General features: G+C 45.6%; 3 protein-coding genes across 3 annotated transcripts in view; all 3 read left to right on the top strand.

The window, feature by feature from the left end:
• Positions 1-17277, top strand: part of LOC120959882 (RNA-binding protein fusilli) — an 80641-nt gene extending 63364 nt beyond the window's left edge. The window contains exons 5-12 of the mRNA XM_040383612.2: positions 2796-2888; positions 2960-3014; positions 10573-10683; positions 11524-11656; positions 11729-11866; positions 11941-12156; positions 12423-12659; positions 12776-17277. Of these exons, the coding sequence (XP_040239546.2) occupies positions 2796-2888; positions 2960-3014; positions 10573-10683; positions 11524-11656; positions 11729-11866; positions 11941-12156; positions 12423-12659; positions 12776-14056 (2264 nt within the window). The 3' untranslated portion in view covers positions 14057-17277. The remainder of the gene's footprint in view (positions 1-2795; positions 2889-2959; positions 3015-10572; positions 10684-11523; positions 11657-11728; positions 11867-11940; positions 12157-12422; positions 12660-12775) is intronic.
• Positions 17278-17375: 98 nt separating this feature from the next.
• LOC120959883 (atrophin-1-like) lies at positions 17376-23499 on the top strand. Its single transcript, XM_040383613.2, has 2 exons — positions 17376-20514; positions 20601-23499. Exons 1-2 carry the CDS (start codon positions 20227-20229, stop codon positions 21288-21290), a joined length of 978 nt encoding a protein of 325 aa, XP_040239547.2. The 5' UTR covers positions 17376-20226; the 3' UTR covers positions 21291-23499.
• An 886-nt stretch (positions 23500-24385) lies between these two features.
• Positions 24386-26855, top strand: LOC120959032 (uncharacterized). Its single transcript, XM_040382153.2, has 2 exons — positions 24386-24793; positions 24867-26855. The coding sequence occupies exons 1-2, from the start codon at positions 24629-24631 to the stop codon at positions 26079-26081; spliced, it is 1380 nt and encodes a 459-aa protein (XP_040238087.2). The 5' UTR covers positions 24386-24628; the 3' UTR covers positions 26082-26855.

Here is a 26855-nt window from a genome sequence, read left to right as displayed (position 1 = left end):
CGTATCGATTAGAAGTTTTCGCTTGTGTATGTGTGTGTCTGTGTACCTGGTACATTGCGCTAGAACCCTTCGAACAAAGGAACAACAAAAAAAGGACATTAAGCTTGACAAAAAGCAAATGGCATTAAAGCTATGTACAGCGCGTGTGGCGTCATTTGTTTGGTTCACGGTTACGTACTTCACTCGACAACGAAACACAACGAGTTCCTCGGCAGCAGCAGTAGCAGCAAGGAGTCAATGGCGATGTTTCGCGCAAGTGTGAAACAAATGATCGTTTTTCTTCCCGTTGTCTGTTGTGCGCGTCGTCGTGGACATAGTCCGACGTGATCGTTATTACAAGACCACGATGGTGATTCGTTACTGACGATTACCTTGATGTGGTTGTACGGAGTATGTTTTGGCGGTGGTATAAACAAAAAAATGACATTAATATGCGCAACCCATAATCGCCAAATTTGACGCCGCCGTTTCACTTAAGATCACGTCTTGCCGGTGTCTTTTTGCGCCTGGACAGCAATTGCGATTGTACTTGCCAAACTCAGTTAATTGCATGCTGAAAGAAACTTAAAATGCTATCAATTGCTATCAATCAAAATGCTATGTTCGCAAATTTGTAGTTTATATTATGTGTAAACTTAGCTACAAACATAAAAACAATCGAAATCTTCTTAAAATCATTTAAAGTCAACAAGCACGACGGTGTAACTTTTCACGATCAGAATATTTTCAAACCCGTTCTTGCGTAGTGTAGTTCTCGAGCTTCCCGCTTGTGTGAGCGCTAGTTTCAACACCGGCCACTTGGCAGCGCGCTGGCGCTAGTGTGCTAAGCGCACAACGGTCATATAGAATATACCTGCGCGGTCAATTTTTGTCCATCTTTTACTACTTTTATACATTTGTTTGCATACAATTGTGACACTTTTTGTTGAATAACACATTAAATTTGCTAACGTTAATAATTTAAGTTTCACAACAATATGCTAAATAACTTTTTTCAATCGATTTTAACCATTTTGTCTGATATATTTTGAGCTGAAATGGAGTTTTTGTTATATAATGAAATATTATTAGTGTAATAAAAATAGCATATTGCTTCACTAACCTAACAAAACGTTTGGCTTCTACAAGTGTGCTGCATCGACAGAGTAGTGAGTACAGTGTTGAGCAAACGATCTATTCTCGCCATAAGAGATGAGCTTCTTTCCATTCGCGCAATGCACTTTCGCTGTTTGCGCGCGACCGGAGCGGAGTTCGTTCGCGCAATGTTTACAATTATGTTGCACCAACACACTCGCTTGCATCAATGCTTACAGCAGGCACACACCATCTACGGATCTGACCGTACTAGGCGTGCGCGCGCGCGTGTGTGTGTGTGGTGGATGCATACTGATGCACTGCCGTCTAGGGATTAATCGGTCGTAAAATGGGCTAAACAAACGAGCGGATTGTTGCAGCCGAGAGTCGTGTCCGGCCTTGGTGTGATGTACGGTGTCCCACAGTGCAGCACTCAGCTGACCGACATGAGTAAATGCATCCATACCCGAACCGAACGGAATGCCAGCAACTTACTAGGGTAAAGATATCTTAGAAAACGAAGGTCTTAAAGAGCGGAGAGGGTGCATGGTGCGTACCGCATTACCATCATCGGGTGACACACTGGAAATGCATTACCACTCACGTCGCTCCTCTCGCAGGGGGAAAGGGCGCTCAATGTGCACTCGATTAGGTAGCGATTAAAGAAGATTGTAACATACCTAAACTAACCCCTGAAGGTATGATGAATTCAAGAAATAAACGTAGACATAAGCCGAGTGATCATTACGATTCAATATGTTGATCTGTACCAGAACGAATCATTTTTACTTCAAAAACACTTAAATTTGCTAAACAGAAGTAAATCATATATTACTAGAATGCAACTACATATGAAGGGTTAACTGCATGCAATTGCTACAAACTCTCAGACAGCCAGCGAAACCGGATCATTTCCTATTGGTATCACATTTGTCTCGCATGCTGCCTTCTTTGGGCGAGCCTCCCTCGTGTCAACGGACGACGACGACGGGCGCCCTAATCCGTTCCACCATTGGGTCCAGCGTCAAGGGGGGGAAAAGCCGACAAGTGGCTGCCGCTTTCCCTCACTTCCTTCACTGGCAGTAATTTTTCAACAGACGTTTCAAACGTTTTGTGCCTGTGTTTCCCTCTTTTTTACTCTGTTTCTGCTCCCGGCGGCAATTACGCACGCTCACACAAACAGGCGCTGATTTTGGTGCGTTGTGGTGTTGTGGTAGTCCGACCCAAAGCAAAGAGCATAAAGTGCGCTGCGTTTTTTTAAAAAGAGTGCTCCCCCCTAGCCGATCAATTTGTCAGCCGGTGGTGCGATGCAAAACCGAACCGGCGCGAACAACGAATGGTCGGTGACAGACACACCACAGACGAATGTGGCTCGATTGCGCTCGGTGGCGGCGTATTAGGTACGTTAATGGCATCCACGCGTAATGCAATCATGTGTGCACCTTGTGATTTGTCGCTGGCTGTGTGTGTGTGTGTGTGTGTGTGTGGGGCTACCCGTTTTGGAACATGATTTTCTAGCATCATATTGTCCGAGAGAACCGGTGCCCGGGTAAAAATGAATTTATAGATGGAGTCGGGGCCCGTTTTAGGACAGAAATTACACACTGACGAGTGTTTCATGTTGCGTTGGGCGCTGTTTGAGTGGGTTAAATGTATAATTCTATGAGCTTTACACTAATTTGTATGATTCACGTGCTCTATTGTGCCTTCTCCGTTTGCAGATCTGGACCTGCCAGCCTGTCAGGATAATAATGAATTCTACGTCAAGGAGGCACGCGACATGGTGACGATCGTGAAACATCTCATCTCACTAGGTAAGGTTTAAAAAGATAGTTTTCGACAACGATTTTATTCATATTTTCCTTTTCAATCTCTTTCATTGTAGGACACAAATTTGAAGCAAACGAAATCATAAACCTTAATCTGGAGCCGGGCATATGGTGAGTGTTAATGGGCGACCCAGATTGACCTTTGCTTCCCCAGACACACTGCTGCGTTTTCACACGATGCGCTTTTCCCAGAGAGCGCCAGAACAGAAAAACCAGATTCGTTTGATGATGTATTGTACGAACCAATTGGGGGGGCAACCCTCCTATCTTTCACTCATTCAAACCAGATGAAATGTGGAAGAATGTTGTGATGGACCCGGTTCCACAAGCGATCGCAGCTTGTTTTGATGAAAAACTGTCGCTTTATGGCAAATATTTACCAAATAAGATAGGAATAGTACCTCTGAAGTGGTGTCGGCGTTGTTTCATGCAACTGTTTTCAATGTCGTGATAAATGTGATACGAACAGCCACTCCAATGACTCCAATGCCATTGAGGCAAAAGGAATTCGATGTCATTGCGTACTTTTGCGAAGAGTGTTGTGTGATTTGAACAATCGCGCTCTGCTCCTATCTCCACTCGGAATAGTAAACAGTTATCGAACGGTAGGGGAAGTATCATTACCTCGATCATTTCAACTATTTCCTAGTCCACAAAGATTTATGACATCTCTGCATGATGTATCAAACGATTAGAATATGTATAGAGCAAACGGTTGAATCTGTTTCCATGTTCCCGTTGCAGAACAGATTTGTAAATGAGTAGAAACATTTCATTTCGTCTGCGGAACGATGTGCAGACATTTTCATTGGATATGTGGTGCTGTGCTGCTTCTGCGCCAAACAAACACGCTCCGCCAAGCGGCAAACGCTTATCGCGGGCGAGCATTAGCAGGAGAGCAAGTATGAGAGGCGGACGGCTTTTCCCGTGTGCCGTATTGTAAATTTAAGCAAAGCGTTAAAGTAAGGGAATGGGCAAAGATCCGAAAATTAATTGACCCATAAATGTTAATTTTATTCCTCCCCCCACTCTACCATCCGAAAAGCAGGTCGTCTCCTGGCTTTTTCACCCTTCCATTTGCTTGTTATTTGTGCCGTTTTGCTAAAACCTCAGCTAAAGTTGCCGTTTGCTGAATGAAATGATAAACTCGTAGTTCAAAACATTAATTCCAACAATCGCAGTGTAGTGGGGTGAACGTTTTTGCGCAGGTTTGCAACCGTTTCACCACATCTTCTGTCATGTCGGGAGCGCGGTTGAGTTAATTCACTTATCTTGTATCGGGAGCCTCTGGAGGGGGTATCCTATCGGATCGTTGGTGTCATGTACGGTAAGAAAAGCAACTAATTATGTTATAAATATGCAAACATTCGACAGAATCTATGGCAAGGTAAATTTGGACAGGCTACGAACCTTTACCACCACTGCGTGGAACGTTTTTCAGCATTGTAGCATTGCTGTTCAACTGTTTTCGCTACCATTTGCATCAGTTTGGCTGAGCAAAACGGTTTCACTTTGTACTTTTTTGTTTGTCCGTTGGTTGGTGTGCTTATTCAGGTTGTAGAAAATTAGAGTGAACGCAGAACCCTGTAAATGATTAGCGTGTGCAAGCAAGCATGCATACTAATGCTTACTGACACACTCAAATACACGCACACACACACACACGCACACATGACTGACAAACACAGTCAGCGTAAAATGGTAAAAATGGGTTTCTAAGAGTCGTTAATCGTTTCCGACATGGTGTAGAACAAATTGCAGTGATGAGCTTTACCTGGCAAGTTGTGCCTGCGGGATTGATGATGGCTCATTAAGGGGAGAGCCGTAGAGAGCAATAGGTTGAGGAACAAGGGTACACACCAACAAGCATGGTCCAGAGGTCCATGCAGAGCACAGAGATGTGCTTTGGCAAAAAGAAGAAAAATCAAAACAAAAACCGGAAAAAAACAAACACAAAACTGTGGTTCTTTTCATCATTAAATCAGTTGCATTATGGTGTGCACCAATATGCGGTCAATAAAGTTGACATTTATATTGTTGCGTTAATGTCAAAGGCGCGCTCGTGTGACGTGGTGCTGCTTTATTTTAAAGCTTTTTTTACCAATGTTAAATCGATGCAAAACCAATTGCAATTGCAACGGAGATTATTATGCAATGTGTCAGCAAATGAATGAAAACAAATAAAGAAATGCGTAAAGAAAGATAAGCACATAACAAATTACCGCTCTTCTACCTCCTCCTCCGCCAGCACAACCACTCGGCATTTATCTTTGACCTTCAGCAAAATGCTGTTTCGTGGCGGGTAAAAATAAAGCGTGCTGCCTGTATCCTTATCGCAATAATCTGCTTAAACCGTAATCGTTTTGCCCTGTGGGAGGAGGAGGATCAGGAGCAGTAGGTATGATAAATCGTAATTTATTGCTCGATTTAATTTTGTGCTCGTTGCACTACTAGCAGCAGCAGCAGCGTCGTGTAATAATGATTTAGCATAATGCAAAAGTCCTTGGCAAAGACTCGCTCCGCTTGTGGGGCGCACCTGAAGGCGAGAGAATATAAGTGTGCATTATTATATTCCCATTTTCATCCCCCCCCCCCTCACTAATCTCCGTTTGATTGCTCACTCATTGAACACACAGTGATGTGATCGTGCTTATCATCGGTTCGTTCAGGCGCGCCTCACACTCAGAGCGATCTTGCGCTCTCTTCTACAAACGATGGAGGACACATCTGAGGGTTTTCTCTTCCCCTAACAAGCATTGGAAAGGGTTTTCCAGCTCCACAACGATCGTTCGATCTGTTCTGCTGCATGTGCTTGGTGTGCTCGCGCGAGAGAGCTGTTTGATCGGAAATTATTCAAAGCGACAGCTAATACCCTCGTCCCGCTGCAGCTGTGCCCGTGTGTGTGTGGTGGGTTTCGGGTGTACGACATGCGACCCCCGGGTGGTGTAGTCTCGTCACCCGTCTCCCTTCGTCAATCAGTTTGCCCGCATTCCTCTCCCTCGACCCAGGGAGGGCTCTCACCAGCCGCTCGCTCAGACTCGCACACTCTGGCTGGTCTCAGTGCAGCGTTTGAAGTACTTGTCGTTGGAAAAATGATACGACCCTCCAGTACCTCGTTGAATGCGCGATAGGGCGAACCGACCGAGCATAAGGAGCGCGCGCGTGTGTGCACAGTGTGTTTTTTGCCGCGATCCGCATGTTGTCGGTGCAAAACGTTTTGTGCTTGATCCTTCGTAACGGTTCAGTCGCGAACGTATCCTGCCGTAGTGTTGTGACTTGAACCTAGGTTTGTTGTTTTGTTCTTCCAATCGATTGTGTTGACTGACAGAACAAGAACACGAGGGATGCAAGACGTGAGCTGTGTGAAAAGTGAGCTGATCGTACGTGACTCGAGTGAGGTTTTCTTCGGATGAGCGACAGTGCGCACACTGCTCAAACTCTGAGGAATCTCGGATTCTTAATCTCTGGGAGCTCTGGAGCTATGAGCACACATTGTCACTTCATTACTTCGTCTCGGGTAATTCATTGGCACGTCATTGGCTGGTGTGACGCCTAGATCCATAACTTAATACATGCCCCTGTTTTTGCGCGTGTTGACGACCCTTACTGTTGCGATTTGATGCCACCATCGGGTGGGTAATTCGATGACCGGAGTCGTCACCGGCGGGTTCCCTACTGCCTCCTACCCCTCCGCTTCTCGTCGTCGTCGGTTTAATGACTTCCTTGAGTTGACTCTCTCGAGTTCAGTTGAGGTAGTCAAACGATCGACGGCACAGTCACCGGGCGGGTCATAGTCGTGTGTGTGTGTGTGTGTGTGCGGTTTTTAATGAGTTTGGCTGTTTGTGTCGGGGGTGTGTGGGGTACGGAAGTTTCGGTGCAAAGCAAAAGGTGGTTGCAAAAACAACGAAAAAAAAAGGCACGTTGCATCGAACGGTGTCGTCGACTTCGGATTCGGAGCTCAGCTTGCAACTGGAGGAGTGTGTACGTTTGCAAAAATACACTTTTTGCCACTCGGAACCAATAGTTCAGTGTACTTTGGGCCGGAGTTCGCCTGGAGGTGTTCCAGTTCGAGGGCAAGCCTACAAGAATTTCTGTAGGTACAGAGGATGGCGTCTAAACAGGGTACAGACTTGACCACCGGGTGACAGACTGTACGCTCTCTGTACCGTTCAAAGATCAATTTGGTCAGGGGGTCAGTTTATGTCTGTAAAGAGGCGGCAGCATCAGAAGCCTTCGTGGCGAGGCTGCCACCCGTCGCCGACAGTGTAATGAGGGCTTATCGACGTGGCATAATAACCCAAACGAGGCACCGAGTGAGCCAGAGAGAGAGAGACCACCGAGCCCTGTGTAAGCAATCTTGCTAACGCCACTTGACTTGGCGTGTTGTTGCGTTGGTGCCGTGTTTCTTCCGAGTGTGTCTCGCGCGTATATAGGGCTACAAGGAAGGGCCCGCCGGGGTGTTGTGTGGAGTCGTAATAGAGTCGCCGAAGGGTGGGTTGGTTTGGCACGTTGTGTTGGACGGCGGGGACTTCTTCGATTGCGCGCTGTGCTCTTGTGCCCACATCGGTGCTGCTGATTAGCTTCCGTCGATCGCGGTGCGCGGTATTAATCGTGGTATTACATGCGATAGAGCATCATCGCGATGTAGGGAAAAGGGAGAGATAGAAAGCGTGCGAGTGAAGTTGTTGGTACATGCACACGAATCTTTCGCCATGCTGAGTGGCACGTCCGAAGTGTGTGAACACAGGGTTGTCTCCGTTTCTGTGAAGGAAGCAGTGAACAAGTGGTGCGTGTGTGCCTTTGCGTTGGTTTTGCTTTTCACCGTTCGATTCTTACTTTTACCCGGCTTTTCTTAGGTTCTAATCTGCTATAAATAGAGTGTACAAAAGAGTGTGCCTGTGTTGGTGTGGCCTACCGGCGGCCTGATAAGAGATTAAACCCTCCCGACAGCAATCAATCGCTGTGTGCTGTGTGCTGTGTTCTGGTGTTTGTTAGTGTGACTTGGGGTCTTAAAAAAATGTGCTAGAAGTTTGAAAATACGGGTCGACTCTGCAACATACAAAGAAGGGGAAAATCAATTACACCTGCGTGTGCTACTGCTGCTCCTATCGAACTGGAACGGATTACGCGGGCATCGATAGGGGATGCGATTGCACCAACACACTGGCAGCGAATCGCCCTGTATTAGCCATCTTTATTGGCTGTAAAGCTTGGTGCGCTGTGCCGTGTTTGTGATAAGCAGAACCCCCTGGGTAAGCATTACTGGCGGATTTCATAAGGGTATACACCACAAGAGGTGTCGTTCGGGAGTGGTGGGTACTACTGGGGTTGATGGATTGGACAAGTTGCACATGCTGAGGTGGCCTTCCTTCTGCAAAATTGTACCTGCAGTTTGCAAATGTGTCGTGGTTGTCATTAGCCACTAGACTCTAGAAGTTGATTCAGAATTGAAGTTGAAATTTTCGTGAAGGTCTCTGGACATTCACAGCACTTGATACTAATGAACCAACTATCGAGCATCGCTATAGAGAGACGATGATGGAGGAGATGTACCAAAAACTGGAATCACGTAAACCTCAGTTTGAGACGGTAAAGAGACGGTAACTAAGGGGGGGAATATGCTATTAATTATACCAGCACCTAATGCCAGCTCGTGCGCGTGCCTGTCTCTGTGTGCGCATGAAGAATCAATTTTCCTTCAACCCCTGCTGATCAGACGTTCTCCTTGTCTCAGATAGTGAATCTACACTGCATCTCGACTTCGGAAAGCTAAGTCGTCGTCGTCGTCATCGTCGGGTGGTTCTGATCTGTTGGACGATCAATTTGTCACATCTCGGGTGGAGGCAATGAGGGCGTTCTATCTGCTAGGTGACGACCTGTTCGACTAAAGCTGTCTTTGGAGCGAGAAACGCTACATATTCTTTTACGTTGAGGAATGAGTCTGAAGTATGAGAAAGGTTGATTTGGGAAACAAGTACTAAAATACATTTTAAGAAGCTCTAACATGTTTAATGTCTTACACACTGTCACCACACTAGAGTACCAAGTGATATGCCTTAAAAATTGCATTGAATATTGAGCCAATATGTAACTACATTGTGCACACAACAACAAAAGTAAAATGCGCTGATATGGGAAAGAAATCATTTCAATCTTGCACCCCGATCAGCGACGTGTCTGGTTGCTGACGGGAGACAGCCTTACTTTTCCTGCCCAGCGCGCTATATCGTTAAAACTGGTAGTTAACTGCTGTGTTGCGCTACACTGTACAAGGCCTGATAAAACACATACAATGTGGTTTTGTTACTTACCACCACCCTGTGTGTGTGCCGTTCGTGCCATTTTCGCATTTACTCCTCTCCCGCTCGTAACCGTGTGGCTTGCGCTGGCGCTGGTTTTGGTTGGTTTGTGGGAAAAAGTCGCGCACTTTTGTATGTTGGTAGGGTAATTTTGTTGCGCATTGAAGCGATTTGAGGATAAAACGTCATTTTTGTTACCGCCTTTTTTTTGTTTAGACTAAACTCTAGTTTCATTTAAACGGGGCACACAAACTACACTGTAAAATGGGTGACCGAAGCTTGTGAGACGGAAGGGGGATGATGATAATCAGTGCGCCGGAAGACAAGCTCTCTAACGACCGCATTTAAAACAAGCATATCGATACCACAAATCGCTAATTTTTCGCTATGGTTTTTGATGTTTTTTCTTTCTTTCTCGTACATGCGAGATGAGTTGCAGAGAGAGAAGAGATGGAACCGCGCCAGAAGAGTGAGTAGGGAGGGTGGATGTATTTTCACCCTTTTGCAGGGGCTTTTCGTTACCGGTTCGATGGGCGACATACAACACGTCATATTGCATGACACAGAAGCCATGCTGCGGGATCGGTACAGAATCTGGGTTGTTGTTTGTCATCCTACATTGGAGTTGAAGGGGGGTATTCGTAATGGTATGGCTTCAGCTGGGGCTGAAGAAGTATGGGTGTATCGGGAGATGGTGTTGAACAGAAACACTGAAACCGCTCAAGATATACATCGGATGGAATCTGTTCAAACAAATCTATAATGAGCGTCATCGTCGAATAGAGGATTCAGAGGATTTGCGTTCCAGAGTTCGGTTGTTATTGGGATTGGTACCTGGTTTTGATTGTTACAAGTGTGTTTACCTATTCTTTGTTCCACTAGGCTGACACGTAAATGACCCTGAGCGTGTGTAAAAATTTGGAAGCCCTGGAAATCAGGTTCAATTGTATACATTTCGCTTATATTCGATTTGAGATAGCGGAATTTTTAAAGATTTGTTTTATGTTTAACATAACTGAGGCAAGCAATACGGCCGAAGCCGTTCTTTCTGAAAAAAAAAAAAAAAAAAAAAAAAACATAACTGAGACAAATCCAACAGTGTTATTAGCGTTTTAACTGATCACTATAGTGGTCGCCATATAGTGCAGAGGCTAAAGGTGCTGACGTATCGCGCGTTGTTGGTTCGAATCTGATTGGAATCTTGTGGACACTTGTAGATTCCTAGTTTCTTGTAATAACACTGTTGTATTCTTTGGTTATGACTGCAATGTTTTAAATTTGTTCAACTCGTTTCATAAAATTTATTCCCCGTTTATACTTTAATTTGCTGTATAATTCTAACTGTTCTTCAACGACTTTTCTTCCCGCAGCTCGATTGATGACGAAATCGATGGAACGTGTATAGTGCGCGCACGTGGACTGCCGTGGCAGAGCAGCGATCAGGACATTGCCAAGTTCTTCCGTGGACTGAATGTGGCCAAGTGAGTATATGCAACCGTTTTCCGACAAAGCTTTTATTTTGTAACGCCCCTTTTGTCTCTCGTAGTGGTATGCAATTCTACCCCTAGCATTCTCTAATGGCCCCAACAATTCACCGTAAAAATCGATGAATGTTCACCGTACTAGCTATACAATTGCTTTACCATTCGTTTTTAGTTTATTACTCAGCAGCAAATTCCACAAAAAATAAACACTTTGTGTCTCCCTTACCGCGTTGGTGCAACAAGTTGGGATCGATCAACTTGAAACCGTGCCTCGGGTACGAAAAACGCAATCTCTATAGCGCCAGTAGGTAGCTGCTTGGAACACTTTCGAATGGGGGATCTCCGTCCGGGCGGCCCTTGTCAGCTGTTTCGTAGTGTGTACGATTGTGGAAGAAAAACAATTGATAAATCGATGACCTATTCGACATTGGTCGAGGAAGAAATCGACGGTTGGACTGGAATCCTGTCGATCTTCCCAGGTTTCGCGTTGTTGATAGTGCAGTTTGAAAAGCTGACATAGTAACTCTGCACTCTGGAAAGCAGCACAAAAAATAGAGCAACTTTTTAGTAATTGTTTACCCTAGGTACCATCTCAACTGGTGCCGGTCGATTTATAGTTCGAAGAAGTAAATATCACACTTCATTTTGATTTGTATATTGCGACCCCTTTTAATTGATGTTTAGAAGAGTTTGTTGCTGGAAAGCGCCGATGATTAATAACTGTGTCACTGGCGACTGTGCGCTCTGTTATTGCCACCGCGATCGACCTTTGGAGTGTGTGTGTTGCCGTAAACTAACCCATCTTCCGTCTTCTTTTTGCTCTTTCTCCTCGTGCAGGGGTGGTGTAGCTCTTTGTTTATCACCGCAAGGACGCCGCAACGGCGAAGCATTGGTACGGTTCGTGTCACAGGAACATCGCGATATGGCGCTCAAGCGGCACAAGCATCACATTGGCAATCGGTACATCGAGGTAAGTGTGAATCGCCTGGTCCGTACATTCTTGGCAGCCTCTTAACTAACCGTCCGTTTTCGCATCGCGCAGGTGTATCGAGCCAACGGAGAAGACTTCCTGGCCGTGGCCGGTGGTGCATCCAACGAAGCGCAAGCCTTCCTGTCGAAGGGCGCACAGGTAATCATCCGGATGCGGGGATTACCCTACGATTGCACTGCCAAGCAGGTGGTAAGTAACGAGCAAACGGTCCGTGTTCGCTTCCCCAATTTGCTTAACATCTTTTTCTCCCCTCCACTCAATAGCTTGATTTCTTCGCCAACGGTGAGAACAGTTGCAACGTGCTGGACGGTGCCGATGGCATCCTTTTCGTGAAGAAACCGGACGGCCGAGCGACCGGCGATGCGTTCGTACTGTTCGAGCAGGACACGGATGCCTCGAAAGCACTGTCGAAGCATCGGGAATCGATCGGGCAGCGTTACATCGAGCTGTTCCGCTCGACGACGGCCGAAGTGCAGCAGGTTTGTACAGCAAATAGCGCGCAATTGCTTCTCTTACTCTTGCAATGCGAATAACTATGTTTAACAAAACTAACGTCCTTTAATGCTAACAACACTTTGAATTGTTGGACGGACGAAACAGACGCAAAGTGGGTAAGAAAGTAGAATCATGTTTAACAGCATTAGGTACATCTTTGGTTTCTGTGTGTCGTGTGTTTGCGCAACAAAAAAACAGTCCAACAAATCGGCTTACATTACTCATAAACGTTGTGAAACACCCCCCGTAGGTGCTGAACCGGTCCATGGATCCGAAGACGTACGAGCCACCGCAACCGCCACTGATCGCACAGTTACCACAGATGCAGCTGCTGCCCCAGCACGTCATTACCAGCGGTGTCGAGAAGAACTGCATCCGGTTACGCGGGCTGCCGTACGAGGCGAAGGTGGAGCACATACTCCACTTCCTGGACGACTTTGCTAACCACATCATCTACCAGGGCGTACACTTGGTGTACAACGCGCAGGTAAGCCTTTGTGTGTGTGTGAATCTTGCAGTGCAAGGGGAAAATCTTCAGTTGCGCCAGAGCAGAACCTCGTTTGTTGGCGGATTATTGGCAATGGTTTCCTTCCTGCTTCCCAGGGCCAGTTTAACGGCGAAGCCTTCATCCAGATGGACTCGGAGACGGCCGCGTACCAGTCGGCCCAGCAGAAGCACCACAAGAACATGATGTTCGGCAAGAAGCAGCGCTACATCGAGGTGTTCCAGTGCTCCGGCGAGGACATGAATATGGTGCTGAACGGGGGCTTCCAGCAACCGGGCAGCCTCTCGAAACCGTCCCTGCTCTCACCGGGTATGTTACCGACAGCGGCCACACAGCCACCGACACAATCCCCGCAGACGCTCTCACTCTCCCAACTTTCGCTACCGATTCCGCCGCCGCTCGCCCTCTCGGTGCCGCCGCCCAGCCATCAGCTGCTGGCGCAGCAGCAAGCACAGTACATTGCGCAGCAGAACCTGCTCGCCCGGCAGGCGGCCGCCGCCGCCCAGCACCAGCAGCAGCAGCAACACCACCACCACCCGCACCACCACCATCACCACCAGGAGCAGCTGATGCTGCAAAACCTGGGCATGTACATGGGCGGGCCGGCGACCAGTGTTGCCACCTCGCTGAGCGTATCGCACGGTGCGGGTGGAGCAATGGCCGCTACACCGACCTACGTGACAGCGGGCGGAGGTGGTGGTGCTGCTGCTACTGCTGCTCTTTCGTCCTCGGTGACGGGGGCCGCCAGTGCCGGTGGGCTGGCTGCCTTCGGGCACAGTCCTGCCACCGCGGCAGGGTTAGCAGCAGCCGGGCTGGGCGCTACTTCGGCAGCGTCCGGTGCCGCGGCAGCTGCCGGCGGTTTGCCGCCCCATCTGGCCGCCGCACATCCGGGCGCCCAGTACGCACCGCTCTACTTTATGCACCGCCACGCCGCCATGCTCGGCTCGAACGGCGGGGGCATACCGATGAGTTTGATGGCACCGTCCCATGCCGCGGCGGCGGCGGCGGCTCAGCATGCCGCCGCCTACAGCCAGCTGCATCACTTTGGTGCGGGCGGCCAGGTGAGTGCCGGTTCGGGTGCGTCCAGCTCGCTGGCGCACCACGGATCGGCCGCCCTGATGCACCATCCCTCGCAGCACCATGCGATGCAGGCGATGGCAGCGGCAGCCGCCTCGCAGTCGGCCGCCGCCGCCGCCGGCATGCTTCCGTCCAAGCGGTCGTACGACAGCGCGTTCCGGGGCGACCAGTCGGCGCTGGGAAGCGGTGCCGGCAGCAAACGGCCGTTCCACGGTACGCCGTCGCAGGGGACAGCTGCTGCTGCGGCGGCGGCCGCTGCCGCTGCCGCACTGTACGCTCCCTACTACCATCCGCATATATGAGCGGATATAGAGGAGTACGTTGCGTGACACATTTTGCGATGTAAACTTCGCACAGCCTGGAAATATTCGCATCAGATGCACACAGACACAGGCAGCTTTACAATTTTGCTAGCGTTTTTTATAGGGGATGTATCAGGATAGGCTTAAACTTATTGTGTCAGCTGACTTTTTTGACCCGTGGCCTGTGTCACCACCAGGGGTCCGGGAGGAGTGCCTTTACACACCACCACGCCGTACCATTTATTTTTTAAAACATACTTACCGTCACTGAAAGTACTTATATTGGTAAACTAATGAATTATCTACCAAGCGCGTTGAGTTGATTGTGTTGAAGAGTTTCGCGAAGACGACATGTGCTTGCTGCTGGTTGCCGGCTGTAGGTTGAGCCTTGTTTTTTGGCGGCTGTGTTTCCTTATTTCTTTCAATATACAACAGGACAATAATTTTCTTCACTCCCCAACGAGCACTCATTATGTTCCTCTCTTTTGTGTGTGTGTGTGCGCTCGTCCCCACCGTTCCTTTTGTTGTTGTACCCTCTTTTTTCTCTTTTCACTTTAACGCCCAATTTCATTTCCATTTCTGTTTCTGGTATTTCTTTGCCCGTTTCGTTTGCTCTTCTTAAATTGCTTGTTACCTTTTAAGGAAAGAAGTTTGGAATGTATGGAAATGGTGGGAGGATGATGGTTTTTTTCGGTGACAAGGGCGATGCGCTGGTGTGTGTGTGTAGAGAAAGAGAGAGAGCGTATGTAAGCGTTGAGGAAGCTTTCCTTTTTATACTTTTTCCCCACAAAAGGGGACCAATTCACCCGAATATCCCATTTTTCCTTCCCTTTACACAATCACACGTACACTCCATCCACTAAAGGACGCATTGAATAGATTTATAAGTACGACCACACATACCTTCTTCACACTCTTGATCTTCCCTCCATCCTTGCTCTCCCAAACATACACATACAAACACAACAAAATCGGGACTGCAATATAGAGGCCGTGTTCTGTAAAGTACTCTAATAGGCTAATCGCATTGTGTATTTGTGAGCCGTGGTGTGGTGTGCGTTATAAACATGTGTTGGTAGCGAAGCGGCTGGGAAAGATAGCGGAGATGAACAGGAGGAGGAGGAGGATGTTGCGATGGGATCATGATGGGTAGGAGAGAATTCAAACGGTGTTGGGTCGTGGCAGTTTGCGTACCACCAGAAGAGTATGCGTTTCCCTTTTTCTGTTTAACATTACCACCTCTTACCAACCACTCCCTCCCCCCACCCCCACTGTATGTGTGCGTTTATGTTTGTTGTGTGTGTGTATGTAGCGGGAGGAAAACGGTACACGATCGATCACACTATTATAGAGCAATGTGTAAAACAAATAATGGGCTTTTTTGTAGTAGTAAGCAGCAGGAGTAGGAGCAGGAGCTTCTTAAAACCAGACAAAAAGGGAACGTCGTTGTGTGTAATGTGTAGTGTATGTAGTATGCAAGTATGGGGACGGCCCAGGTTCGGTCGCTCTTGTTCGACGGAGGAAGGAGGGAGGTGTGTTAGTGCATCTCTGCTGACTCTCTTAATCCATTCTCACAGTCCGTGCCGTTTTGTTTAACATTTAATGAAAGCACAAACAGTTAATTATTTTCCTTAATTCATATACAAAGTTAACAAGTGTTTTTGGAACATTTATTCTAAATTTTGCAATTACTTTCCATGTTTAACGTACCATTCCCATAAAGAGTTATTTGGCGTGACGCTTCTTTCGTTCCATAAAGCTGTAAGAAGAAGGACAGAGTATATAACTGCATTACGCTGTGATCGCTTTCCACACCTTTCTAAATATGTTCCAAATCGGGGAATTGGGTGTGTGGCACCCAATCAAATAACTCATTGTCCCTGAAACAAAACAAGCAAAACAGCTACAGCAACAAACAAAAAAGATGTCGACAAGAAGGTGTAGTAGTAGTAGTGCTAGCAATCATAATCATAATTTTAATAATAATAATACATTCCATTAATCTTAAACAAGCGCGGGGGAGCGATCGCGCGCGCGCACGTCCAGAAAGAGGCAGATGGTAGGGCTTGCCAAATGATGATGATGGCAACTTGTGGATGGCATCCGTTATATATATACATTTTTTGTTTGTTTAATCATTTACTATTCATATATCATATGTTATAGCAACTAACAACGTACACACCACGTGCAGGTTCGATTCCTTTCTTAAAACGTCCATTAGGCATGCTAATTTACTTCTGTTTTTTTTGTTAGTGATTAAGTGAAACATTTTTAAAAACTCGATTTACACACAACACCTTATATCCCCCCTCGGAAGGCAAACTTATCTGTTGTTGTACTTTTAGTGTAACACCTGGCTATATAACTATAATAGTTAAAATATTATTTAGTATGGTAGCTTTTATCGGCAATTATTGAATTGAGTGTATGTATGTGTGTGTGTGAGTGTGCTGGATTCCATAAAAAAATGGTTTCATTGTTTGTTGCAATAGTGGTTTGATGTTGTTTTTTAAATTAATTTATAAATGATTCAAAAAAGGATGAAAAGTCGATGTAATAGGAATCCGAGGAGAGGTTTGTTCTTTTGGTAATTGGATGAGGACATAGGCGCTTCTTCTCGGTTCATAACATTATTTGATGATTTTTGTTTAGCACTTTCACTTTAATATGCCTAACTTTAAATGTTTCATTTTAGCAATATAAATCCTTTTTTTTATTTACCACAAAACGAAGCAACAGTCAGTAGCACACAATTGCTCGGAATATGCTATAAATGCTAATAGAAACACGGGTAATATCGTCGTTCTAAACGGGTCGGTTTTCCGTCATGCACACACATACATACAATCACACCAACACACACACACACAAACACACTGAGCTTAATCAAACACCTATTCACGGCTAAAAAAGCGAATAAGGGAAAAGGTATTGAAGCAAAGGAAAATCAAAATCAAGTGCACGAAAACGCTAAAACAAACAAAACAGGCCAAGAAAGGTAATATCTGCTAGCAATTATTATAAAACAGTGGCTCACTCATGTGCGGAAAATAGACGGAAATAATTTAATATATATATACATACATATACAAACATGGTGGTAACCGCGTTGAGATGATGGAATACACACGATTAATATAGCGTATCTCTCTCTATCTCTCTCTTTAGGCTTAAGATCATCGACAATAATATAAGCGAGATTTTGTTTCTTACCTTTATTTGTCTGGTAACAGCTCACTAATGGTCGTTTTTGATGAACTCTTCGTTACTACCATTTAATCGTAGGCTTTACTTCTTTCTTTCTCTTTTCTTCTCTGTTTTTTCCATTTCTCTTGTATTTTTCCACCTTCATCTCTCAATTCGGGTTACGTTCTCTTATTGTTAAGCATATTCATGTGTTACACACACGGTACGTGTTTGGTGTCTGGGATCGTTTTATTTGTAGTTATTTATATATTGTTTTAGTTTACAATTATATTATTGGTTAAACTAGTTCTTTTTGGTTTGTGTTGGGTTTTGGGTTTCAAATGTTGCATTCATTTATTGCGATTTCATTACCCATTTTTGTGTCTTTTTGAAAGCTTCAAAATTGATTTATTTTTTAATTGTTTTTCATTGCTTTTGAGCTTTTCGTAGTATGTTTTATGAAAATTATCCTTTTGTCAAATGATATTTTTGTGTCCTTGTTTTTTCATGCTACAAACAAATCGATCACTTTCTTTCGCACATGAATATGTTTAGATATTAGGAGCAAAAACCTTGAATTGGTTTGAGATTGTTTCACGTCAAATTTTCTTCTCTTCCTTTTTTATGTTTTTTTTTCACTTCCTTGGTAGGGTTTGTTTTGTCCGAAACTGTTGTTGGATGTTTAATATTCGTGTTTCTTTTCTCTTGCTGCTTTCTCTATCGTCCTTGTTTACCACTTTAACTACTAGCTCTCTGGCTGGCTTTAATCTTTTGGCTGTCTCTCGTGAGGGTTCGCTGGTTGGTTGTGTCGTCCTGTACGATGAAAGAATTAAGCAAAGCTGCGGCACAACAATAACCCACGGTTTAACACACACGGTACCACACACATCTACACCCAAAACAAAATGTGCAAATTTTAGAGCAATCAAATTTCAATTCTAAAGCATCGTTTAGGGAGGTAACGCTTCGAAACGAGCTTGACGTTAGGCTTTTTAAAAATGGATACAGCACGCTAACTTTCTTTAGTATCTCTTTTGAACGGCCTATATTGTGTAGAGTTTTGTAGTTCATGGTTGAAAAAATATGTCAAAATGCATGGCCAATTAATGATGCCGGGTGTGCGTGGATGCGTTTTACGATGTGTCTATGTTGTGTTTCTTTTCACCAATGTTTTCTCTTCTATGCTGTCACGGTGTGCTCTCTCTTACGGTGCTCATTTGTATACGTCTTTTAGCTCCACTAGTACGCTTCAAAAGGCGGTTGGTGCTGTGCGCTCGATCGTGTTGTCCTGCACACGCGGCGTGACGCAGGACCTCTTACCAAGCAAGCAACCGCGGTGGATAATAAGGTGCTCTGGTGTATGGGTACCATCAACGCTCTAGACTCTTGTGTAATAAAATTAAAACAAAAGCACGCATTTCATACAACGCCAAACAACCAAACATGTGTGAAACACGACGCAGGGCTGTGTTGGAAGGTAGTAGTAGTGGTGCCGCCAGGTGTAACGGCTGGTTTGGCTGTGTGTAACATAACAACGCAACGACGTGTGGATGTCTGCTCTAACCCCCTTATCCACCTTGGGAGGATATCCTCGTTCATCTGCACTGCCGTGAGCTCGCTATGGTGTTATCGATCGGTGGAGATTACTGTGTAGTGTTTTGTCACGTCCTGCTCATCTGCTAGGGAAGCTACGAGATCCTTTCTATCTGTCCCCTCTAATCTGCGATCGGCGATCGGGGTTTTCTCATAGTCCTTCTCTGTCTGTGTGTGTGTGCGTGGTGTCCGGATGACGTAGCTGGCTGGAAGGATGATAGTGTAAAAAAGCGCACACACAGACACAAATACATGCCTGTATACTGTAGCAAAAGCTCTCCATTCAACAACCGGCATCTTACCCATTTGGTGGACGGCGAACCTGTTCTTGTTGTTGTTGTCGTTGATGTGATCGTTGCCTCTCGTGGTCGTGGGCCTCTCACTCTCTCTCTCTGTCTGGGCTAGTGCTGCACTAGTGGAAAATGCTGCTGTTGGCGTGCTATAATTACTACCCCCTTTTACCTTACATATTATTCGTTGGTGGTTTTGTGGTGGGTACACAACAACACTGTGTTGAGACGGAGCCGGGGCATTACTTAAGCTCATTAAAAAGCAAAAAAAAAAAAAAATGGTAATCATATCTCCTTCCCCTTTATTTTGCATTTCTTATACGGTGAGTGTTACGAAATCAGTTTATTTTTTATGTTAATTTAGTTGTTTTCCATCGCTAACCCATCCCTGTCACACCATCTGTCTGTTAATTTCTTTCATTATTTTTTTTGTTATTTTATTTGGCTTACTAACATTTGCTTTCTTTTGGCGTATTTTATTGTTTGTCTTAAGTTTTTTCATTTTTCTTTTGTTTAGTTTCATGTTTAGCACCAATTTTATGCCGTTTGCGTATTTCTTTCATTTGTTTTTGTTGCTATCTTTTTCGTTGTTATATCTTAAGGCATGTGTTCTGTTTTTTTTCTTTCTAAATTTTATGTTTTGTGTTGTAGTTATTCGGACATTTCAGTTTACCAAATCGTTCATTTGAGCGAAATTATAAATTATTAAATTAGGCAGATAAATAATGGTAACAAATAGCAAATGAAATCATGAAATAATGGTCGACCTAATCGTACACATAAAAAAAACACTAACTCGGTGCTTATTAACCAATAAAAAGGAAGAAGACCAAAGCAGAAAGTAACAATCAAACATGCAAATGTTAGCACAATCAACTGCTAGACCAGTAAATGACGACTATATCGACCAATCCTTTGCCGACCAATTACAGTATAGTTTTTCTTCTTCTCTGTTTCCTGTTTTATGATTTTGTTAGATTTTATTCTGTTACCCTTTAAGTTTCCCCGTTTGTTTATTTTCTTTCCCGTAACACACGTTTGTTAACGTTTAGCATTACGTTAGTGTGATAGTTACCGTGCAAGAGCCCCATTTAACGTATGGCCAAATGTTTGTTTCTCGTTCTCCCGCCAGGCGGTACAATCGTAGGCGCACCGTTCGGCGGCTACGCTCCGTTCGGCCATCCGCCGTCAGCAGTGCTGCCGCCGCCCAGGCACGCCGCCTTCTATCCGCAACCGATTCTCTACTGGGGCTACCCGAGCCCGCCGGTTTCGCCCACGACGTACTACAGTGCGGCACCGCCCGGTACGCCGCACCATCTCGGACCACCGCCGCCGGGCCATCAAGCGGCGGGCATTCCCGCCCACAGTCACGCACAGCCCACGATGGTAGGTGTTTTGCGTTGAAATGTGCAATACAATAAAAAGAGAGACTCATTTTCATTTTCACTTCTCATTTTCCCCCACACGACCAGCTTGCACTCAGCCCCGATCAGCGAAGCCCGCAGCGGAGCGCTAATCAAACCGTTTCGCTCGTAACACTGCCCCCGAGAGCGGCCGCGGGCAATGCGGGCAGCCCTTCCAGCGGTGAGTCGTCCTCATCCTCTCCACCGCTGCTGTCGCCCACCGGCTCCTCCATTGCCACGTCGGGCGGCGGCTGCTCCAGCTCCGGCTCGGTGACGAGCGTTTCGTCTGGCACGGCTCAGCGGCACGGCGCCGGAACGATCCGCACTTCACCACCGCCAACCACTCCGCTACTCAGCCTACCGCTTGCCGCGACAGCCTCTCAGCCGCTAGCAATCCCAGCGGCGGTCACTACCCCGACGGCTGGTGGGCTTGCCGGTGCGTACCCCGGCTCACAGCTCTCCCCGATACAGGCGATGGCACCGCCGCCACCACCGTCGGTTCACTTTCCGCACGCTTCCCTGATGGGGACGGCCAGTCCACCGGGCACTGCCGCCGGCACGGCATTCTACGACCCCCATTCGCACCTATCCCACCACCACCATCATCCTTCCCACCATCACCATCATCATCACCATCATCATCCGCACCATGCGCCCCATCTGACGCACCATCATCATGATAAGCTGGTAACGACGGCTCCCAGCATTCTGACACCATCGCTCATCCCGAACCAGTACGTGGAGCTGTTTATAGTTTAAGTATTGGCAGGGCAATAACATTCCTACTCGAACTCGAAACAAACTACCTACAACAACAAAAAATGCAGCAAAAACCATTCCAGTTGGTTTACAACGCGTTAAGAGGACACGCACATAGCAATGTTAGATTTTATTCGCATTACTCGAAGAGACGTCGCAAAACAACGGATGTCCTTAACGTTTTTGATCGGCGGTGCGAGAAAAGAATCAGCGTAATAACCCGTTTATTAGAATATTAACCGAGAGAGATACACCTACATTGCTTTCGGCCAATGTGCGGCGGAGTTGTAAAGGCGCATCATTCCCTTCGAGCAGCTCGATCATTATCCTAACCAAGACAAGCAAATCAAAGTTAGTAAAGTAAGCTTAGTGAGGACAACTGTCCCTGTAGGGTGTACATTTTAAGCTAGAATCTGAAGAGAGGGACACAAAACACAGAGACAACCGTGTCAACCGAGTACTCTACCAGACAGTCGTTATATACAAAACAAAAGAGCTGTATTTAATTCCTAAAGATGCGGGTGCATCAACTGCAACAGCACCTGCAACCAATTGCTCAGTACCGACGCTCAATGCTAGGGAGAATGAATTAGAGGAAAACAGAAGGCTGATTGGGTGTGTGAGACGTGAATAGTAGAAATTTGAAAAGGGGAATCGCGATATATTATATTGCACATGGTGCAATAATGAGGGCCGCTTTGCTGGACAGCAATGCAACCATCGCGTGAGATGTGTGAAGAATCGCCGTGCTCGGCCAAGGGCTGAACGGATCAGATATTTTGTAATTTATTTGTTAATGTTTTTTTTTCTTCCTTTCGTCATGTGTGTTTTGTGCGTTTGTGTTATTTTTGAAATCTTTTTTTTTTTATCGAGAGTATATATGTTTATTTTTAGTTTGTTGTCTAGGTTGTTCCATATTACCATTTGTTAGAAAATGTTGCCTTTTCCCACGTCCCCATTACCACCATTCCGCTTGAACGTTGTTATATTCGTCATGTTTATTGTTCTTCCTATTCTCATTTGTCACATGCGTAACCGTATTTAATCTGCCTAGAGCTACCCATTGGGATATTATCACACACATAAAGAAAGCTAAGACGAAACGTTGTATGCGAGATAGTACCGACAGCTCTTGTTAGCGTGTTAAAAGAAGATATTGAGTTTTTGTTGTAGCGTACTGCAAAACTTCACTTTTACGAACAAACCACAAAGTTTTCATGTGTTGCAAGTTGGATAATGTTGTGTGGTGAAGGCAAAGTAGAGCCTTGTTTTTATCATACCATGTTGACCAATTTCAAGGAGCCTTCTTTTTCGTGTTATTGGCTCCAGAGTTGTTAGTTAGCGTAGAAACAACAACCCCTTTAGTTTATTCATTAGAATATTCAGTGCAATCAGCGATCGACCGACCAGCGATCGAGCTCGTGTTACTTACCAAGCACCAAGTTGCGTATGAGTTAATGATATTTTCCACCTCCCCACAACGAGTGTGGTGTGTTGTAATGTATAAATGTAGTTAATATTTTTCAATTTTTATCATCATTTTGTAAAAAAAATCAACAAAAAACCAACTCACGTTTACAAGCGTTATCTTCCAATCGTTCCTTTTGTAAACGAGAACGGTAGTGTCAGCACCATCCTAAGCGAATGGCAATGAGAGAGCATTTATCGATATTGTTAGCCAACTTGTTTTGCCCTTACTTAAATGTTATCACTTTACCATCCAAGCGCACGATATACTGCCGGCACGATAGATATGGCACGCTGGCCGATGGATAGTTAAAAACATAAAAAAAAACAGCAGGAATATGCTGCCGCTGCAGTCTCTGAACAATCTCTACCTTTTTTGTAATCATTTGCTCAATTCAAGTTCCAGAGGTGGTATCGAGTTTCTGCGGCATTCTGCTGCAATAAGCAATAATGGGGGAAGCCATTTGAATGGGGAGCAAAAGAGAGAACGAGAGAATGAAAGAATAAAAAAATAACCCGAAACCAATATAATCCTTGCGTGATAAGCAGAAACGATTAGGATTTCAAAGTGTTCAAAATGAAGAATGTTAGGTAGGGATGCAAAATGGCTCGATGCGTTAGGCAAGATCAGTAGGAGAAGAAGAAGAAAAAAAAACACGTAGGATCGGGCGTCAATGTGCATTCCATAGAATAGGCGACTATTTAGTTGAAAATTTCAATAAACTAACCATTGCAAAGTAAATTGAGAGTTTTGAGTTAATTTGGAAAATTTGGGACAATTTTTTTGTTGATAATATCACATATCAATGCTATCCGAGACTTTTTGACGAAACATTGGAATATGCAGTCCTGTGTATCAATCTGTGCCTATTCCACATAATTTCACATTAAGTCTCTTTTCTGGTATCATTTGTTAATTTATTTGGATGAGCGATTCTTTCTCCATAAATAAATCATCGATTGAAATATTGCTTCTTGGCGTAATCAGCATTCGTATAGATCTATTCATTTTCTTTGCCGAGGTAAGCTGTTCATCGCATTATGACATCTCCAAATTCCACAATGTGATTTGGCTTTGATTAACGACGTGTGTAATGTTTGACGTTAGTTGCGTTTGTTAGCTCTCTGACAATTAATTTCCTCTCCGCGCAGAATCTACATAGGGCAATCCGAATTAATATTTTGAGCCATGGCAACTTCTGCTAAATGCGCTTTGACATATCGATTCCAATGCGATCTACCAAATCTAATAGCACCATTAAAAAAAACAAAATATACAATTGACTTAAAATTACAGGGGTGTTTTACATAAAAATCTGAGATATGCGCTAAATCGCTCGATTATACTATTCACAAGAGAAATTATATTTAATCGTACAAAAAATGGTACTTAAACTCACCCATATTGCAAAGTTCTGAAGTTCTGAAGTTCATTCTTACTTTTATCGCAAAACTGAAAAAGAACAACAAGCCTAATAAAAAGTTTGAACCGCTCCCGTTAAGCATCACTATCGGGCACAGTTTGCTATTTGGGAATGTCCATTTTTGCTCTTTGGGTCAGTTGTTTACCTTTTGAACTCCTGAACCCCACCGCCTCGTAAACACGGCCAGAACTGTCAAACAGCCGATTTGCCGATTTTCGTACGTCCAGATTGGCAAAACTTTTGCTGTTTTGTATTTTGTGCTGACTCGAAATGATATTTTAGTGTTTTACTCACTTTCCCGCGTGCCAATAGTTAGTGCAGTGTAGATACTTAACGTTAAGGCTGTCTTGTGTGTGTGTGTGTGCGTGTGCGTTTGTGTGGGACCTTTTGAGTGGGAAATCATTGTGCAGTGTTTTGTTGCTGGCTGTGGATAGGACGGGGAAAGAAATGGAAAACATTGCAAACATGGATACGCTCTGCCGCGTCTGCTCCAGTGCTGGTTCGCACAGCATTTTCGGTCGCATACCGGCCTACTGCCACGAGCACTATCGCGAGTACGCCCGCTGGAAGCAACCCATCTTTATGCTGATTGCTGAGGTGACTGGCGTTGAGGTAGGGACGCGATCATTGTTTACGTCCGCATATGAATTGACGCTAATAATTGAGACCCATCTTTGCATTTTAGATTACCGAAAACGATGGCCTGCCGAAGCGCATCTGCGTGCTGTGCATTTCGTACCTCAAGCACGCGTACACCTTCCGGCGGCAAGCGATCGACAACATTGCGGGACTGCTGACGGCCAAGTACCTTTCGAATCTCCGGCCGGAAAGCAAAAAGTCCGCCCTGGACAGTGATCCGCAGCATGTGATAGGCCGGGATGAAATCATACCGACCGGCGACGGTACGGGCTACCGCTCGGTCAACCTTGCCAACGCGCCGAGCACGCGCAGCGCGGCGAAACAAACCACCAAAAAGCCCCCGGCCATGATGCATAGGTTCGTGGCCAAACCGCCGAACAACAATGCGGAGGAGGAGCTGGACAATGTGTTTGGTGAGCTGGACGAACCTACGAGCAGCGGGCTGTTCGGGTACCGGGAGAAGGAGTTCATCGAGGACGACGTGATGGAGCTGGACGGGTTGCAGGAGCACGGCGTCACGTTTACGCTGCCGGAGGACTACAAGGAGAAGAAATGCTTCGCCTGCCGGAAGCGGTTCATGTTCTCGGAAACGTACTCGCAGCACCTGACCGAGTGTCTGCTGTACAAGCTGACCGAGGCGATACGGGCTCTGTACCACATCATGTACCTGCGCGAGCAGAGCGCCATCTCGGCGTTTGAGTTTATCCGGCGGGCCGTGTTTACGGTGCGCAAGTGCTACCGGCTGGTGCTGTCGTACGACGGTGAGCTGGAAGAGGACGAGACGGCCGGCGAGCCGACGGACGGGCCGATGACGGACGATGGTGAGCCGGCAGTGTCCGCGATCGATGCGAAGGGGCACGATGGAGCATTTTTAACCCGCCACACTTACGGAACGATCGAGCTCGATTCACTGAGCGACAGTGGGTCTGGCGGGTCGCCCAAGGACAAACCGTCGCTGGTGGACACGTTCCGCTTTGGGGCGGGCATGAACAACGCACTGTCGGTGGGGAGTGTGATGGGCACGCAGCCCATCATACTGCGCCCGCCGGACTCGTTCGTGTCGCACACGAACGTAGACATTATCAAGAACCGGCTGACCAAGTCGGGCGCCGAAGAGGTGAACGAGAGCAATGTGAACGATCGCTACAAAACGATCAAGTGCAAGCAGTGCGAGGCACGGTTCTGTACCATCTCGCATCTGGATGAGCACACAATCAAGGTACACCAGCGGCCGGTGAGGAACAATCCGTTTGGTTTGTAGGGAGTGGAAGTGTTATCGGGCTTTGACATAGGAGCTAGTAAGGCAACAACAGTGAGGGATAATGACTGAAACTCGAGTTTGGCAACGAATTTTGCAAAACCCACCTTTTGCAGCACTATTTTACCTTTCTAAAAGCATCCGCGAAGGAAGTGAAAGACGAAAGAAGCCTTTTATTTGTTTCGTATGCTTTTAAATTTGACTTTGATTTGTTTATGTTTATTTTTAACTTTTTAAACAAACTGACGCTGCCTAATGTCGGGTTAGTTAGCACACTTGGCTTAATTCACGCCCGTTACTGGTGTATTAATTTAATTTCTGTCGAATTTTACATCACATTTATTGTCGTTTTCGTTTCCGCTTGGTGGCCATAGTTTCGTTTTTTAGTTGTTGTCTTCCCTTTTTTCTTCTCTCGCGTCAAAACAGTCATTTTTCTCCATTAAACTCATACTCAAAATAGACTGAATATCTTCTTATCATACGCGTACGAGTCGTTCATTGTACATGCAGCATTGAAGGAAGGATGTAAGGGAACTGATACCATCTTAGAAGGGTAAAACATTACACACTTAACAGGCGCACACCGACACCGCACAAACTTAACACGAACGACGAATGGAAAGTTCGGGGAATTCCAGATGTAGTATCATTATTTAGCTAGGATATGGATGAGCAAGAGGAGCGCTCTTGTGTGTAATTTAATTGAATTGAGTGGATTGATGATTGATGAGAAAAGTATTTAAAAATAATCCTATTAAAATCATTTTTCTAAACAAA

Source organism: Anopheles coluzzii, chromosome 3 (assembly GCF_943734685.1).
Source record: "Anopheles coluzzii chromosome 3, AcolN3, whole genome shotgun sequence".
NCBI classification, from domain to species: domain Eukaryota; kingdom Metazoa; phylum Arthropoda; class Insecta; order Diptera; family Culicidae; genus Anopheles; species Anopheles coluzzii.
The sequence above is the reverse complement of the archived record's forward strand: the minus strand, read 5'-3'. Positions and strand labels throughout refer to the sequence as shown.